Below are 14,601 nucleotides of genomic sequence, written 5' to 3' on the forward strand. Positions count from 1 at the left end.
ATTTAAATGTATACATAAATTAATTGAAAGTAACTAAAATTAAAGATACAGTGCTCCGTCACGCTAGAATCATTTCCAGTGCTCAGTAGCCACCTGTGTCTAGTGGCTGCTATATTGAACAGCACAGAGAATAAGATTTCCATAATCTCAGAAAGCTGTGTAAAGTAAAAGAAATCAGTTCTTAGCTGCTGCATAGTATTTTGTAGTCTTGATATGCCATATTTTAGCTGTTCTTTTCTGATGGGCATTTAAGTTATTTGCAATATTTTGCTTTTATAAATGGTACCACAGTGAGCATCTGTCTAGCTGCCCTTTTAAGCTCATTTATAAGCTTTCATCTAAGATGGGCTCTGAGGGTGGACTTGCTAGACTGAAATGAGTGCACATTTTAAATGTTGGTGGATGCTGGCCAGTCACCCTCTAAGAGGCTGCACTCATTTGCCCTCCCACCCGCAGTGAATGAGGGTGCTGAACCTCTATCCACTCTTCTCCAGCACTTGACGGTATCAGTCTTTTTAGTTTTTGCCAGTCCACTGGTTGAAAAGGACATCTAGTTTTAATTTGCATTTATTTAATTACTGGTAGGTTAGACATCTTTTTATATGGTCATTGGCCATTTGTGTTTCTACCATGCCTTATTTCATGGTGATTTAACATACTGCAGTCCCAGAATCCCTTTTTCTGCTCTGGAAAACAAATGGGTAAAATGTACAAGTCTTGTCACAGACTCCCTGAAGTACTTAACCATGTAAGTAAGTTACAAAGAGGCTAGTTTGAAGCCTAGCTCCTGCAACTCGACTTCCACCTAGCCTAGTGGCATTGCTCGTGCTTTCCCTGAGCACCACTTTGTGATCTGGGAAGCTCACAGAGCCCTTCTTTGAACGAGCTTTGTGCTAACTTCTTTGGTGTAATTCTAGGCCAGGCAAGCTGTTAGAGTCCTGAATAAGTCATGAAGAGTGGAGATATGCGTGCAGCCCCATATACACATTCTCAGGCAGGGGGCTTGGAAACTTGCCCCCTTTAGCCAGGTTTGGCTGTGAGAAAATTCACAGGCTTTTCAGTAAAGGTGAGTGGCTTTATTTGTAAAGATCTTCATGACTACCTGCCCTGGCAAGCCAGAGGATAAAAGAACATTGAGGTAACCGGGAGAGGCAGTGATAGATGAGGCTGCCTGTGCGTGTCCCTGCTTCTGGACAGTAAGTGCAGGCGTCTGCTGAATGCAGTCCATAGGAGCCTGTCTGCCCAGCATGGTGTGAGGGTCCAGGGATGAAGCACCACCCCCTGTGCTCCAAAAGCTTCCTTCACCTTGTCCTTCAGTTCTGAAATTCCATTGTTCTTGGAGAACCTTAGAGGCTCTCTGGCTTTTGCTTGTCCTTGGTCTTCTCTTACATGTGGGGGTGACAGAAGGGCTAAATAGGGGCAGGACTGCAAACTGACAGGTAAAAGTATGCCAGATAGACTGCTGGAGGAGTGGGGAGAGAGTTGATTTTATTCCGATGCTCCTCCTTTACCTGTTCCCAGCACCCTGCTTGGGGACCTCCGCTCCTGAGATAATCCTGTTAGCTTACACACACACACACACACACACACACACACACACACTCTTTCACACTCTGGGTTCAATACCATGTCTGTTTTAGGACACTTGTGCTTTGGGGTGGAGCTGAGCATCAAGCCCTTTCCTTATTTATTAGCCCTGAGGATGTGCGTTGGTGTTGGAAGGGTGGAGAGAGTATGAGAATGTGAGCTCCCTTAGGAGGGAGGCTTCGGACATCTGTTGTCACAGCTGTTGGGCAGCATTGATCAGGGAGTTTTATGTGATTGGGCCTTTCTTCACTCATCATCCATGTGCTGAGAACCTGTGAAGATACACCAAGGGCACATAGTCTACTTGCTGAATCAGGCAAGTCCCTAAGTATCACACATGCAAGAATTTTTCCACTGGAGGGTGGCTGGGTGCCTTGAGAGGAGATGGGGTGTGAAGCCTTTGTTTTTAAGTCTATGGGGAGTGATCAAAACTACATTGTCCCATGACAATTTAAAAATTAAAAAAAAAATTTTGATGTTTAAACAACTCTATTAAAAGGTGCCCACAAATTAATATCCAAAATATGTAAAGGACTTATACAAGTCAATACCAACCCCCCCAAGACCCCAGAGAACAAAAAACATTTAAAAATGGGCAGAGGACCCTAATAGACATTTTGCCAAAGACATACAGATGGCCAACAGACACATGAAAAGATGGTCAACATCACTTATCATTAGGGCAATGCAAATCAAAACCACAATGAGGGGGCGCCTGGGTGGCTCAGTGGGTTAAGCCTCTGCCTTCGGCTCAGGTCATGATCTCAGGGTCCTGGGATTGAGCCCCGAGTTAGGCACTCTGCTCAGCAGGGAGCCTGCTTCCCCCTCTCTCTGCCTGCCTCTCCGCCTACTTGTGATCTCTCTCTCTCTCTGTCAAATAAATAAATAAAATCTTGGGGGGAAAAAAAACCACAATGAGATTACCTTACACCTGTCGGAATGGCTAAAATAAAAAAGACAAGAAATAAATGTTGGTGAAGATGTGGAGAAGGAGGACCCTCGTGTACTGTTTGGCGGGCGTGTAAATTGGTGCAGCCACTCTGGAAAACAGCATGGAGGGTCCTCAGAAAATTAGAAATACCATATGATCCAACCATTCCTATACTGGGTATTTAGGCAAAGGAAATGAAAATACTAATTTGAAAAGATACATGCACCCCTATGTTTACTGAAGCATATTTACAATAGCCAAGAAATGGAAGCAACCTAAGTGTCAACTGATAGACACATTTTTATGAGAAGATGTGTTATACACACACAATGGGATGTTAGGCAGTTATAAAAATGATGAGCTCACGCCATTAGCAAGAACATGGATGGAGAGTATTATGCTAAGTGAAAGAAGTCAGACTGAGAAAGACAAATACCATATTATTTCAGTCATGTGGAATCTAATAAACAAAAGACTAAACAAAAAGGAATCAGACCTCTAAGCACAGAGAACAAACTGATGGTTGCCACAGGGAAGAGGGTTGGAGGCGATGCGCAAAACAGGTGAAGAGGAGTGGGAGGTACAGGTTTCCAGTTATAGAATGAGTAAATTGTGGGAATAAAAGCCACAGCACAGGGAATATAATAGTAATTGCGATAGCACTGTATCATGACATATAGTAGCTACACTTGTGGTGAGCATAGTGTAAGGGTTAGAGAAGTTGAATCACTATGTTGTACACCTGAAACTAATGTAACACTGTGTGTCGACTATACTCAGTAAAATGCCCAGAGTCCCTTAATCATGATTAAACCTGCTCACTGCTTTCTAGGACCTGTCCCCATCTGATTTTGTTTGTGACTTGTGAGAGTGTGCATAAGTTTTATCACATAATTCACATACCATAAGATTCACCCTTTTAAAATCTACAGTTTAAGGGTTTTTAGAATATTCAGAGTTGGGCAACTATTGCCACAATCAATTTTATAACATTTTCATCATCCCCCAAAAGAAACCCTCTCTTTATTAACAGTCCCTCCTCGTCCACACCCCCAACTGCCCAGCCTTGCTCTAGCCAACCATATTCTATTTTGTGTTTCTTTGGATTTACCTCTTCTGGACATTTTATGTAAGTGAAATCATATAAAATGTGGCCTGTCTAGCTTCTTTCACACGGCATAAACATTTTCAGGGTTGGTCCGTGTTGTAACACGTATCGGTACTTCATTCCTTTTTCTTGCCAAGGATTCATTGCCCATTGTGCTTTTAAATGAACCTCAAATCCCAGGATTCAGCTCTGTCTTTTCAAAGATCCTCTTTATATTCTGGGGATGGTGTAACCTCTAGTCTTTGCCTTCTCTTCCCTTCTGCCGTGGTTGCCTGAAACAGTCTGTTTTTGTTTTTTGTTTTTTTTTTTAATCACGGTAAAATATGCATAACATAAAGCTTCTTACCTTAGCCGTTTTTAATATACAGGTGAGTAGTGTTAAGTACGTTAAGACAGTGCAGCCAATTTACAGAACTTTCTTCATCTTGCAAAACTGGAACTCTGTACCCATTAAGCAATACTCCTCATTCCCCTCTCCACCCCAGCCTCTGCTAACCACTCTTCTGTCTCTGACTTTGATTGCTGTAGATACTTTGGAAGTGTACAGTATTTAAGGCATCTCTTTTTAAATTAGGGGGAACTAGGCAAGGTGAATCACTGAGACCTCCTCTGAACTTCTCCCCTGGATCTTGGGTGTCTTTCATATGTGTGTTTCCCTGTGAAGCTCTGAGGCAGGCTTGGCTCTAGCCCTGGTGGGGTTTCCAAAGGGGATGCTGCCCCCCAGGGTGAGGGGCTATGTCTGAAATGACAGCATAAGTCCTAATGAGAAACTTCTGGTGAGGTGCTAAGAAGGAAGTGAACCACCACCTTGTCTTTCTCAGGAGAAATCGCAGATACAGAAGGATCTCTGGAGGATTGAAGATGTCATCGCAGGCCTGAGTGCAAATAAAGAGAACTTTAGAATCCTGGTGGAATCCGTCAAAAATCCAGGTGAGTGGGCCATCTTCCTGGGGGTAGGGGGTTGGAGGCCAACGCCCACATACATGGGCTGTCCCTTGAGGAGGTCAGGTCTTTATGGCAAAGTCACTCCCCTTGTCCTCCAAGGAAGAGGGTCTTTGTTCCATCTCATCCTTTGTTTCCCTCCATGCTCCTTAGAGAGAAAAACGGTGCCTTTGTTTCCTCACCCGCCTGTGCCTTCACTCTCGACTTCTGAGAGCAAGCCGCCCCCACAGCTCAGCCCTCCTACCAGCCCCGTGCGGACCCCTCTGGAGGTCCGACTCTTCCCCCAGCTGCAAACCTATGTGCCGTACCGACCTCATCCACCCCAGCTGAGGAAAGTGATGTCCCCTCTTCAGTCACCAACCAAGGCGAAGCCCAAAGTTGTAAGTATCGATGACCAGGAGCTGAGTGCCATTGTTTTCTCTCTGGGAGATGATTGTCTCTCTCTGTCCTTAGGTCAGCTTCTGTTGGAAGAGAAGCTTTTGGGGAAACCCGGGGAGATGGAATCAGCCAGAGTCCCGAGCTATGAACAGTTAAAGAGTGGTGGAGCCGACCATCGTGCTCCCAGAACTGGAAGGGCCCTGAGAGAGGATCTAGCCCAGTCTTCCCATTTTACATTTGGGAAAACTGAGGCCCAGCAAGAGGAAATGACTGTGCTAAGTAGGATGGGATTGTGATATAGACCACACAGAGGCAGGTGGCTGCCCCACGCGGACTCCATGCAAACCTGTGGTTACACAAGCTCATGCGTGAGGGACTCCTCGCAGCAAAAGAGCATCTTTGTCTTCCCTGGCAGCTGAGCACTCTGCTGAGTTGTAGGATACAGTTGACCTTCACAGTATGCAGACAGGAAGGTCTCTGTCCCATCCCACACACGAGAGAACTGAGGCCCAAAGGTGTTAGCATTTGCTGAGAGTCTCCACATCTCCTATTTTTTGCCATCTGCCATCTAAGTGGACATTCAGCCCAGCTCCCCAGATCAGGTTTGTGGCCCATGTGGTTGCCCAAGCCAGCACCTTGGCTTGCCTGGCAGAGAGAAGGGCCAGGCTTTTGACAGAGTCTGGGAGCACAGGAAACTTTAAGAAAACAGAAGATATGGTCAGGAACTATGATGGCTCATGTCTCCAGTGCCAGGCTGGGCTTGGCTGGAGAATACAAGGGATCTGGTCCAAGTGACAGGGAAGCCATAGTAAGGGGGACCTTGGGATGGGGACCTCCAGGTTTTGCTAACAAAGGCTTAGAGGAGCTTTGCCTGGGTATGGGGTATGCCTAGGACCTCTGAGAAGGTTGGTGTGCAGTGCTGGCTAAAACACACAAGTTCCCATCTCTTGGCCCTCACTGTCCACCTGCTTCCAGCCATCATCCAGGGCCCAGAGCTGGAAGACACGTGCTGAACTGAGTCAATGTGAATTTCTTCAGATTTTATATCTCCTTCCCAATTTTATATCTAAGAGGCAGTGGGGTACCAGCCACAAAACAGGAGGTGGGGAATCGCAAAACACAGCAGGAATGGCTAGGGCAGACAGCTCCTGACTTAAGACAAGATGCCTGCTAGCGGGATGAGGAGCAGAGGGAAAAGGTGGTAGCCTGGGAGCTGGACTGCCTGGATTGCGGCTCTTGTTCTCTCACTGGGTCCTTGGACAAGGGCTTCCTCAGTTTCCCCTTGTGCACCATAAGCAGCTTGGAATAGATGGTCACAGAGGCTCTTCACAGCTGAGTCCTCTGTGGCCCACGGGCAGGGACTTTTCAAGTTGGCTTGTCTTCTTTCCCTTTGTTCACCAGGTTTACTGTTTGTTATTGTTTGTTTCATGTTTCTATTTGTGAAACAATAATATCCTGAGATTGACCTAAAACATGAATATATAATTTAACAAATAATAAAGAGACCGCCCGTTTATACCAACACCTAAACCGAGAAAATAGAACTTTGTCAGGAACTAGAGACCTCAGGCCCATCAGTCCTTTTCTGCCAGAAGTTAGCCATTATCACTATCTTGACTTTTTGACTTTTTGGATAATTTCCTTCCTTCCTTCCTTTTTTTTTTTTAGTTTTGCTACCTGTGTCGAAATCCGAGTTTTGCCCACATACAGTGCTATATTCTTCTGTATCTTGCACTTGTCTGCAACATTGTTTTTGGGAGACTTAGCCACATTGTTACATGTAGCAATAGTTCTTTTATTTTTGCTTGGCTTATTTTCTTGAAGTTAAGGTCACTTACTTTTCTATTAGATAATATTCTCCAAGGGCACAAAATCAAAAGATACAAAAAAGTATATAACAAAATGCCTCCTCCCACCCTCCATCTCCAGACATTCTTTTCCCTTCAATCAAAGCAGTTTTTGTGTTTGTGTCCATGTTTTGTGTTTACCTTTCTGGGGAGCTTTTTAGAGATTGGTGATTCCAAGACATTGTCAGGGTTGGAAGCCGCTGATGCCCAGAGAGCGTGTGGGTATCTGGGACGGGAGGCTTAACTTTCACACAATAGTGAACTGTGTCACTTTACCAGAATGCTGATAAACCTTCCTAGAGCAAGCTTCAGCACCCTTTCCTGACCTTTCCAGAATCCTGAAAAACAAAGCAAAATTAAACTAAGGAAGGGGGGTGGTTAGGAAGGATGGTCCCTGATTCCAGGAGTGGGTGTTCATGGCAGTCAGGGGCCAGATTGTTGGTCTGTGTAGAAGCCACAGCCCTTAGAGAACATTTATTAGGGGGTGGGGGTGAGTTTCAAGGAAAATAGTTATATTCATCACCGCCCAGCGAGTGGGCTGCCAGGAAGGCAGTGAGTCACCCGTTGCTGACTGCTTATTCAGTCCCCGAGTCAGGAAGGAGGAAATAGTTTGTAACCACGCACATTTCTGGTAGAAAGGGCATGGACAGGGGATGTAGACTGTCCTTGCTCAGATAGCAACCTGTTGAAGGATCCAGAGACCGTGCAGGGACAGTGAGCCTGCTCAGTCTGAGAACTCTGGAGGGGGTGGGTAGGTGTTTGTTCTGCAGGTGGTGGTGGTGGTGGTGGTGGGTTGCTGTCATCGACATACAGATAAGCACAGAGTTGCCAGCCTAGAGCCCCCTCCCCACCTTGGTACGCTTCGTGGAAGTGGAGTAAGACCACAGACCCAGGAGACTGGATTTTGTATAGGTAACGCTTTGAAAAAATGGAAAACAAGTGAATTGAAGGGAAGAATAGTATTTGAGAAAAGGCACCCCCCTTCTCCGCAGCTCATCTGGGGGAAGTGTTGGCATCCCTGGGCTGTAGTGGTCCTACTCTGTAGGCCTGAGGTGGCCCACTCCAGTCTGGTGGGCCACCGCCTCAGTGACGCCACATCTTCCCTCCAGCTCCCTCTCACTGGCACTCATTCTGGTTCTTTCTCTGAGCAGGAAGACGAGGCACCTCCCAGGCCCCCACTCCCTGAGCTCTACAGTCCAGAGGACCAGCCCCCGGCAGTGCCACCTCTGCCAAAGGAGGCCACTATCATCCGGCACACGTCAGTGCGGGGTCTGAAACGGCAGTCGGATGAGAGAAAGCGAGACCGGGAGCAGGGGCAGTGTGTGAATGGGGACTCAAGGGTGAGCAGGGGGGACCTCTGGGGCTGCCCCGCTGTGAGGGGAGGGGAGGTGGCATGATACTGGGCAGGTACGACAGCCTCAGACTCTGCCCACAGGTGGAGCTCCGGTCATACGTTAGTGAGCCTGAGCTGGCGACTTTCAGTGGGGACATGGCCCAGCCCTCCCTGGGACTAGTGGGCCCTGACAGCAGGTACCAGACACTGCCAGGCAGAGGTAAGGCAAACCTGTCCGTGGAGGCTTTCTGGGAAACCCTGCTACGACCATACCACTGCTCCCCAGTCGCTCTTCTGCCTGCAGCTGGGGGCCTCAGCAGCTGTCACGGAGACTCTGGGCTGCAGGGAGGGCCTGTCCTTCCTTCCTCTGGCCTCCATCCTGATTCTCTTTCTCTTTTATCACATTTGCCCCTGGAAATAATGATAATAACAGTTACTTTAAAGCCCAGCACTGTTTCAAGCTCTCTATATTCACCTAGTTAATATTTATAATAATCCTAGGAAGGGAGGGCTATTATTATCATTTCCACTGTAGAGATAAGAGAACTAAGACTCAGAGGAATTAACTAACTTGCCAAATGGCCAACAGGTGATGGAGTGAGAATACAGTCCCAGTGTTCTGACTCCGGAGCCTCTGGCCCTGCAGGCTGGGAAGTTGGGTGACTGCCATCAGTTTCGCCATCTCAGGCCTTCCGGGGGCATTTTGGCTATCCTGTATCATTCAAAGACTCCATGAGTCCCTTCTATAAACAAACACACTTCCCTTCTCCTTGTCCTCCCCTATCCCTTCCAGATGGGGATGGGAGCAGACTTAGGCCCTTAGGCTTACCCATACCCTCTTAGTCCCAACAGCCAGACCCTCTTCTCAGAAATCCTCTTAAAGGGAAGTCTCCTGACCTTTTTGCACCTGGGGCTCCTGGAATCTCTGAGCAGGCTGAACACATTCCTGCATCAGTTCCTCCCCTGATCCTCCTGTCTGCTCCCTAAGGTGGGCGGTCAGTGCTTTCCCCACTGGCCAGGTGCAGAAGCAGAAGGAGCCACAGCTGTGGTTCTGGCACCTGCAGGGTTAGAGGCCTAGGCACGATATGGCCTGAGCTGGTCCCTGGAGGGTGTAGGCTCTGGATTTTGCTGAAGGGGGCCACAGCAACCCTTGGCACTGTGCCCAGGGACACTTCCCTTAATTCGTTATGGCATAGGTGTATATCAACGGCAGTATTAGTGGCATTTGGGGCAGGACGGTTCTTTGTTGCTCAGGATTCTCTTTGCATTTCAGGGCATTTATTGTTCTTTCCCCTATGTGCCAAATGCTAGTGGTGTCCTCAGTGGGTGTGATGCCCATTTCCAGATGTCAGTCAGAAACCAGCCCTGATAAGAATTGGTGTTAGCAGAGAAAGCACAGGCAGTGGCATCAGCCAGCGAGGGTGAGATGATTTCTCTAAGCCATAGGACCGACCCAGATGTGGGAAGCACAGAGTCAATGATATTCCTACAATGTGACTTTGGACAAGTTCCTTGACCTCTCTGAGCCTTAGGCTATGCATCTCTGCAGTGGTCAGGTAATGCTTACATGGTAAGACCGGTGGAACAAAATCTGTATAAAACACCAAGTACAGTGTCTGTCTGTTCCATAGTTAAGTGCTTAATAAATACTTGGTGCTGCTGCTTTCCCTTCATTCATTTATTCCTTCAGTCATTCAGTCGGTCAGGCAGGCATCGTTAAGTTTGCAGGCTAGTTGGTTAGGTGTGTTGGCACTGTGGTCAGTGCAGTAACCAATGCAGGTACTGAAGGATATAGAGGTCAGTAAATTCTGCCTGGGGCATTTGAGAAGGCTTCACACAGGCAGGACATCTAGGTTGGGTCATGCAGGATGCACAGGAGTGCACCAGGAAAAAGGAGGAGGAAGGGCATTCCTTCCTCTTCATCCTTTCTACCTGCCAAGCAGCCCAGGTCTTCTGCATGTGAAGGAAGACTAGGGTGGTCTGTAGATCTCCAGGGACGCTGTACCCCACTGGGGACAAAGAGCACCCCTGGGCTGGCCCCTCCTCCTCTACCAGGCCTTGCTCTTCTAGGCCCTGGGGAGGAAGAGGAATGGGTTGTTGGCTAGGTCCTCATGGTCCCCTCTCAGGAGTGGGAGGTGATTTGGGAGGGGCTGGTGGCCTGTCCACCCCATCATAAATACACTTCTCTTTCCTCATTAAGGGCTCTCAGGGTCCACGTCAAGGCTCCAGCAGTCATCCACCATTGCTCCCTACGTAACGCTCCGGAGGGGTCTAAATGCCGAAAGCAGCAAGGTGACCTTCCCTGTGAGTGGCCTTGGGAGGCAAGGGCTATGAGGTGGATGGTGACTGGCAATCCTGGGAGCCCCAGGGATGGCCTTTGAGGTGACCTCAGCCCCTCCTGAGCTCAGGGTCCCTGTCATCATGTGCTCAGTGATATCTTTCCCACTGCCCACCTAGAAGGGCATCATCTGTCTCTCTTTGTTTCTTGAGGACCACCCCTTGCCTTTCTCTCCAGCCTTTTAGGCTCACAGGAGGGTACCTAGAATGTCTGTACCCTGAGTTCTGGCACCATCACATGCTACATGTGTGTCCAGCTGGACAGGCCTGGGCCTCAGTGTCTGCATCTGCAGAATGGGGTCCTCTTCAGAGAGCCGGAGTATGCTTAGAGGTGTGTGTGTGTGTGTGTGTGTGTGTGTGTGTGTGTGTGTGATAGCGTGTGACACAGAGAGAGAGAAAGAAAGGACAGGAATGATGGCTGCCCTCTGAGGCCCAGCCCAGCTGCCCTGTCTCTCACCCTCCTGCTCCTCAGAGACCCAAGAGTGCCTTGGAGCGCCTGTACTCAGGAGATCACCAGCGGGGCCAGATGAGCGCGGAGGAGCAGTTGGAGCGCATGAAGCGGCACCAGAAGGCCCTGGTCCGGGAGCGCAAGAGGACGCTGAGCCAAGGAGAGAGGACGGGTCTGCCCTCGTCCCGCTACCTCAGCCAGCCTCTCCCTGGAGACCGCGGCTCAGTATGTTAGGAGGGTCCAGGCAGGTGGGGCTGGGACGGGGAGCAGAGCTTCCCTGAGTTCCTCAAACGCAACGAATATCACACCCTGGAGAGAGCAGGCCTTCGACCGAGATGGTTCAGAGAACACCCCATAGGCTGTGTGTCCACAACCTGGGCCACAGCTATGACCTGGTCAGAGGGTGATCCAGACTCAGAGAAGGAGTGAGGATGTCACAGCAGGAGCCTAGGAGCCAGAGCAAGTGTCCCAAGTTTGTTCTCCAAGCTGAACTTGAGAGAGGACTTTGTAACCCTCAGAGTCTCAGCTGGATCAAGGACTTGGGGATAGAGAGTTAAGGAATGGAGGAGGAAGATGGTGATATGATTGGTGAGGAGGAACGCAAGCCAGCTAGCCTCCCAGACCCCTCAGCGATGGCCTGCGAAGGAGCTGAGCACAAGGTTGGGCTCCACAGCCCTGATGGCTGGCGGTCTCCCCCAGCTTCTGGTGCTGGCAGGCCTCATGGTACCCCCCGGAGAGCAGGTGGGGGGGGTACCTGTGCTGCCCCCTGGTGTGCTTCCTGGCGCTGCACCCTGCCCCTTCCCTTTGGGAAACATTCCATCAGACTATTCCGTTTCCCTAGCCCTCTAGCCATACTGCTGTTTCCCTAATTCATCGCACAAGCTCTTTTGCTTTTAGTGTTACCGCTCATTGCCTCTCTAATCCTGCCTGATTGTGTTTACAGAAGCTTCTAATTTGCATTAAACATTCTCAACTGGCCTGTGCTCTTTGTTACCAGGCTTGTAATAGAAGCTCTCATCTCCGTAGCCTGGCTAGCACTCCCATGTGTGACTCACCTTTCTGCTGTGCCCTTGATGCAGGCCTACTGACTTGAAATTCACTTAACCCAGAAGCCGCCCCACAGGGCTGAGCCAACCTGCTGCCTGAGGGCCGTGACCATGGGCAGAGGTCTGGGCATTACGAGTCCATCAAAGTCCATGCCTTACACCCGGACGGCAGACACAGGCTTCAGAGACTGCACGTTTAAATAAATACTACCAATCTAAAGTGGTTCAATTTTAATTCCTCTAGTCCTATCGCACAGTTTCTTATGGAAAACCTTTTGTGTTTCTCGTATTTAGTAATTTGAATGGATGCCAAGATATATTATGTTCTGTATTCAGAGGGGCTCTCTGCAGCTGCTAGCACAGACACCAAAGGGGTAAGACCCAGCACACTCGTATCCTGAAAAGCTGCAAAGCTGGTAACTTTTAAACTTTATAAGCAAATGTCATTTGGGGTAACACTGACCTTTTACAACCTGATGTCTCAAAAATGTAGAAAGATTATCTAAAAATCGTAACTTGAGTATCTTGTAATTTTTCTCTTAAAAAAGACTTGTGTAAGTCTCTGCATCAACGCCAATAAACGTGTTGCTTAATGACAATGGATTGGCGTGGTTCTTCCCCAGGATACATCACAGAGTCTAGTGAACTTTTCCTGTTTGTGGAAACAATCAGGCTGGGTTTCAATGAGGACTTGTCTATTTGGGGCACTTGTGAGCATGTAAGAAAATGTGCATTTTCTTTGTGAATCATTAAATTAATTTTTCATCCTTAAAACTTCAAATGCCTAATCCTTTCATGCTGTAATTGGAAATCATCACCTAAGAGCAATCCCACTGGCTTGGAGTCAGTATTGAGAGCTTGTGCATGAATGGGTGAAATGTGCCAATATGGCCATGGGTTTGGAGCTTTGGGGGTACGTGAGGGGCACCAAAGACAATCATCACTTGGGGCTCTGTGAGATATATGGGGTGGGACGGAGGAGGTCTGCTGGGATGGAGAAGCATCTGCTTGGTTTCTGCTCAAGAAAAGAGAGGCTTTGAGGCTGTTCCCTCCTCTCAACAACCTCCTCTCAACAACAATCATGACCATAGATGATTTGAAAGGCCCCCGCAGAATCGCAGAGTTGCGTTTGGATCTTAAAATGGCCAGTTTAGTTTTTCCCTCTGTGAAGTTACTTAGTACCTAAGTACTTAACTTAATACCTACTTGGTACCTAACTTAGTACCTAACTAAGTTACTTAGTACCTAGCTGGCACTAATGAAGAACCTGGGAAATGTTGTGTTTGATTTAGCATTTCAATTGTACGTAGTTTCATTGTTTTTCTAACTTAAAGTGTCTGCCCCCAAATAGATGCCTGGGTAAGCAGTAGTTTAGCTGCCTCCCTAGGCCCAAGCCATTCCTGCTTGGACATTCCCTACCCTACTGTGGGTGCAGTACCCCCCACTCTTGGGACTATCCATTAGAGGTCTTGGCTATTGGTATGTGCTTACCAGGGCCTCAAAGGGCTTGTTTTTTCCATCACTTCTGAGCTGAGTTGTATGGATTCCTGAACTAGAAAGGCTTCCACAAGCTATAGGGCAGCTTCTTTGGAGCTCTGTCCAAGGGTCTGTTTTGGGGTCACCCTCTTAGACTGACAAACTTCCTGTATCTGGGGACCATTGTGAGTCTGAAGTTCATGGGTCTTAGAAGTGGGCTCTAGAGGTATGTGGGTGAATCCTCTGGGGGCCCAGATGGGAGAGAAATCAGCAGCCATCAGGCCATATAAATGAGGCATAGGCCTCATTCTCCATTACATGGGGTTACAGCAACCCACAGGAACCACCCATGTCCCACAACCACTGCCTTGACTTGGAGGTGAGGTTGAGGGGCTCATGGTCACACAGCTTTTCCCCAGTGGGTCACAGGCCCCCTTCCCAAGGACCCCAGTACTTGCAAGCCCCATCCAAAAGGGGACAAGCCTAGCTCTTGTAGCAGTCATGAAGTGACTACATTTAACCTTCTTGTTCTGTTGCCAGTGGAAGCGCGAGCAGGACTTTGACCTGCAGTTGCTGGAACGGGCCATGCAAGGGGAGAGAAAGGACAAGGAGGAAAATGGCTGGTTGAAAGTGCAGGCCATGCCTGTCACTGAGTTGGACCTGGAACCTCAAGACTATGACTTGGACATCAGCAGAGAGGTGAGGGCAGGGGCTTCCTTCGTGTCCCCCCCCCCCCACCAGGAGAAACAGCCTTTGGCTTGTGGCCTGACCACCCCACCCAGTGGCACTGGGGGGAGGTGTTGTCCTGAATGGGGACAAGGCTCAGTGTCAGTGTGGCCAGGAGAATGGATGAATAGCAGCTCGATGCAATAAAAGGACCCAAGGCATTTTTTAAAAAAAAGATATTTATTTTTGTGACAGAGTGAGAGAGAGAAGAAGGGAGAGAGAGAGAGGGAGGACAAGCAGAGGGCAAAGTACACTCCCTGCTGAGCAGGGAACTAGATGTGAGACTCGATCCCAGCACCCTGGGGTCATGACCTGAGCCGAAGGCAGATGCTTAACTGACTGAGCCACCCAGATGCCCCAGAGCTAAGGCCTTTTTTTTTTTTTTTAAGATTTTATTTATTTATTTGACAGACAAAGATCACAAGTAGGCAGAGAGGCAGGC

General features: G+C 48.5%; 1 protein-coding gene across 2 annotated transcripts in view; it reads left to right on the forward strand.

Annotated features, from left to right (window-relative positions):
- The window catches only part of LOC111149727 (pleckstrin homology domain containing A7), a 213,152-nt gene that overhangs the window by 190,936 nt on the left and 7,615 nt on the right, over nt 1-14,601 (forward strand). The window contains exons 18-24 of one of the 2 annotated variants that reach the window (XM_022506967.1): nt 4,448-4,556; nt 4,722-4,948; nt 7,945-8,133; nt 8,229-8,346; nt 10,327-10,430; nt 10,936-11,136; nt 13,974-14,132. In XM_022506967.1, coding sequence (XP_022362675.1) covers nt 4,448-4,556; nt 4,722-4,948; nt 7,945-8,133; nt 8,229-8,346; nt 10,327-10,430; nt 10,936-11,136; nt 13,974-14,132 — 1,107 coding nt within the window. Of the gene's footprint in view, nt 1-4,447; nt 4,557-4,721; nt 4,949-7,941; nt 8,134-8,228; nt 8,347-10,326; nt 10,431-10,935; nt 11,183-13,973; nt 14,133-14,601 lie in introns of those variants that run through there. The other variant, XM_022506968.1, reaches the window with a different exon arrangement.

Source organism: Enhydra lutris, unplaced genomic scaffold, assembly GCF_002288905.1.
Source record: "Enhydra lutris kenyoni isolate GAN:26980312 unplaced genomic scaffold, ASM228890v2 scaffoldscaffold22, whole genome shotgun sequence".
NCBI classification, from domain to species: domain Eukaryota; kingdom Metazoa; phylum Chordata; class Mammalia; order Carnivora; family Mustelidae; genus Enhydra; species Enhydra lutris.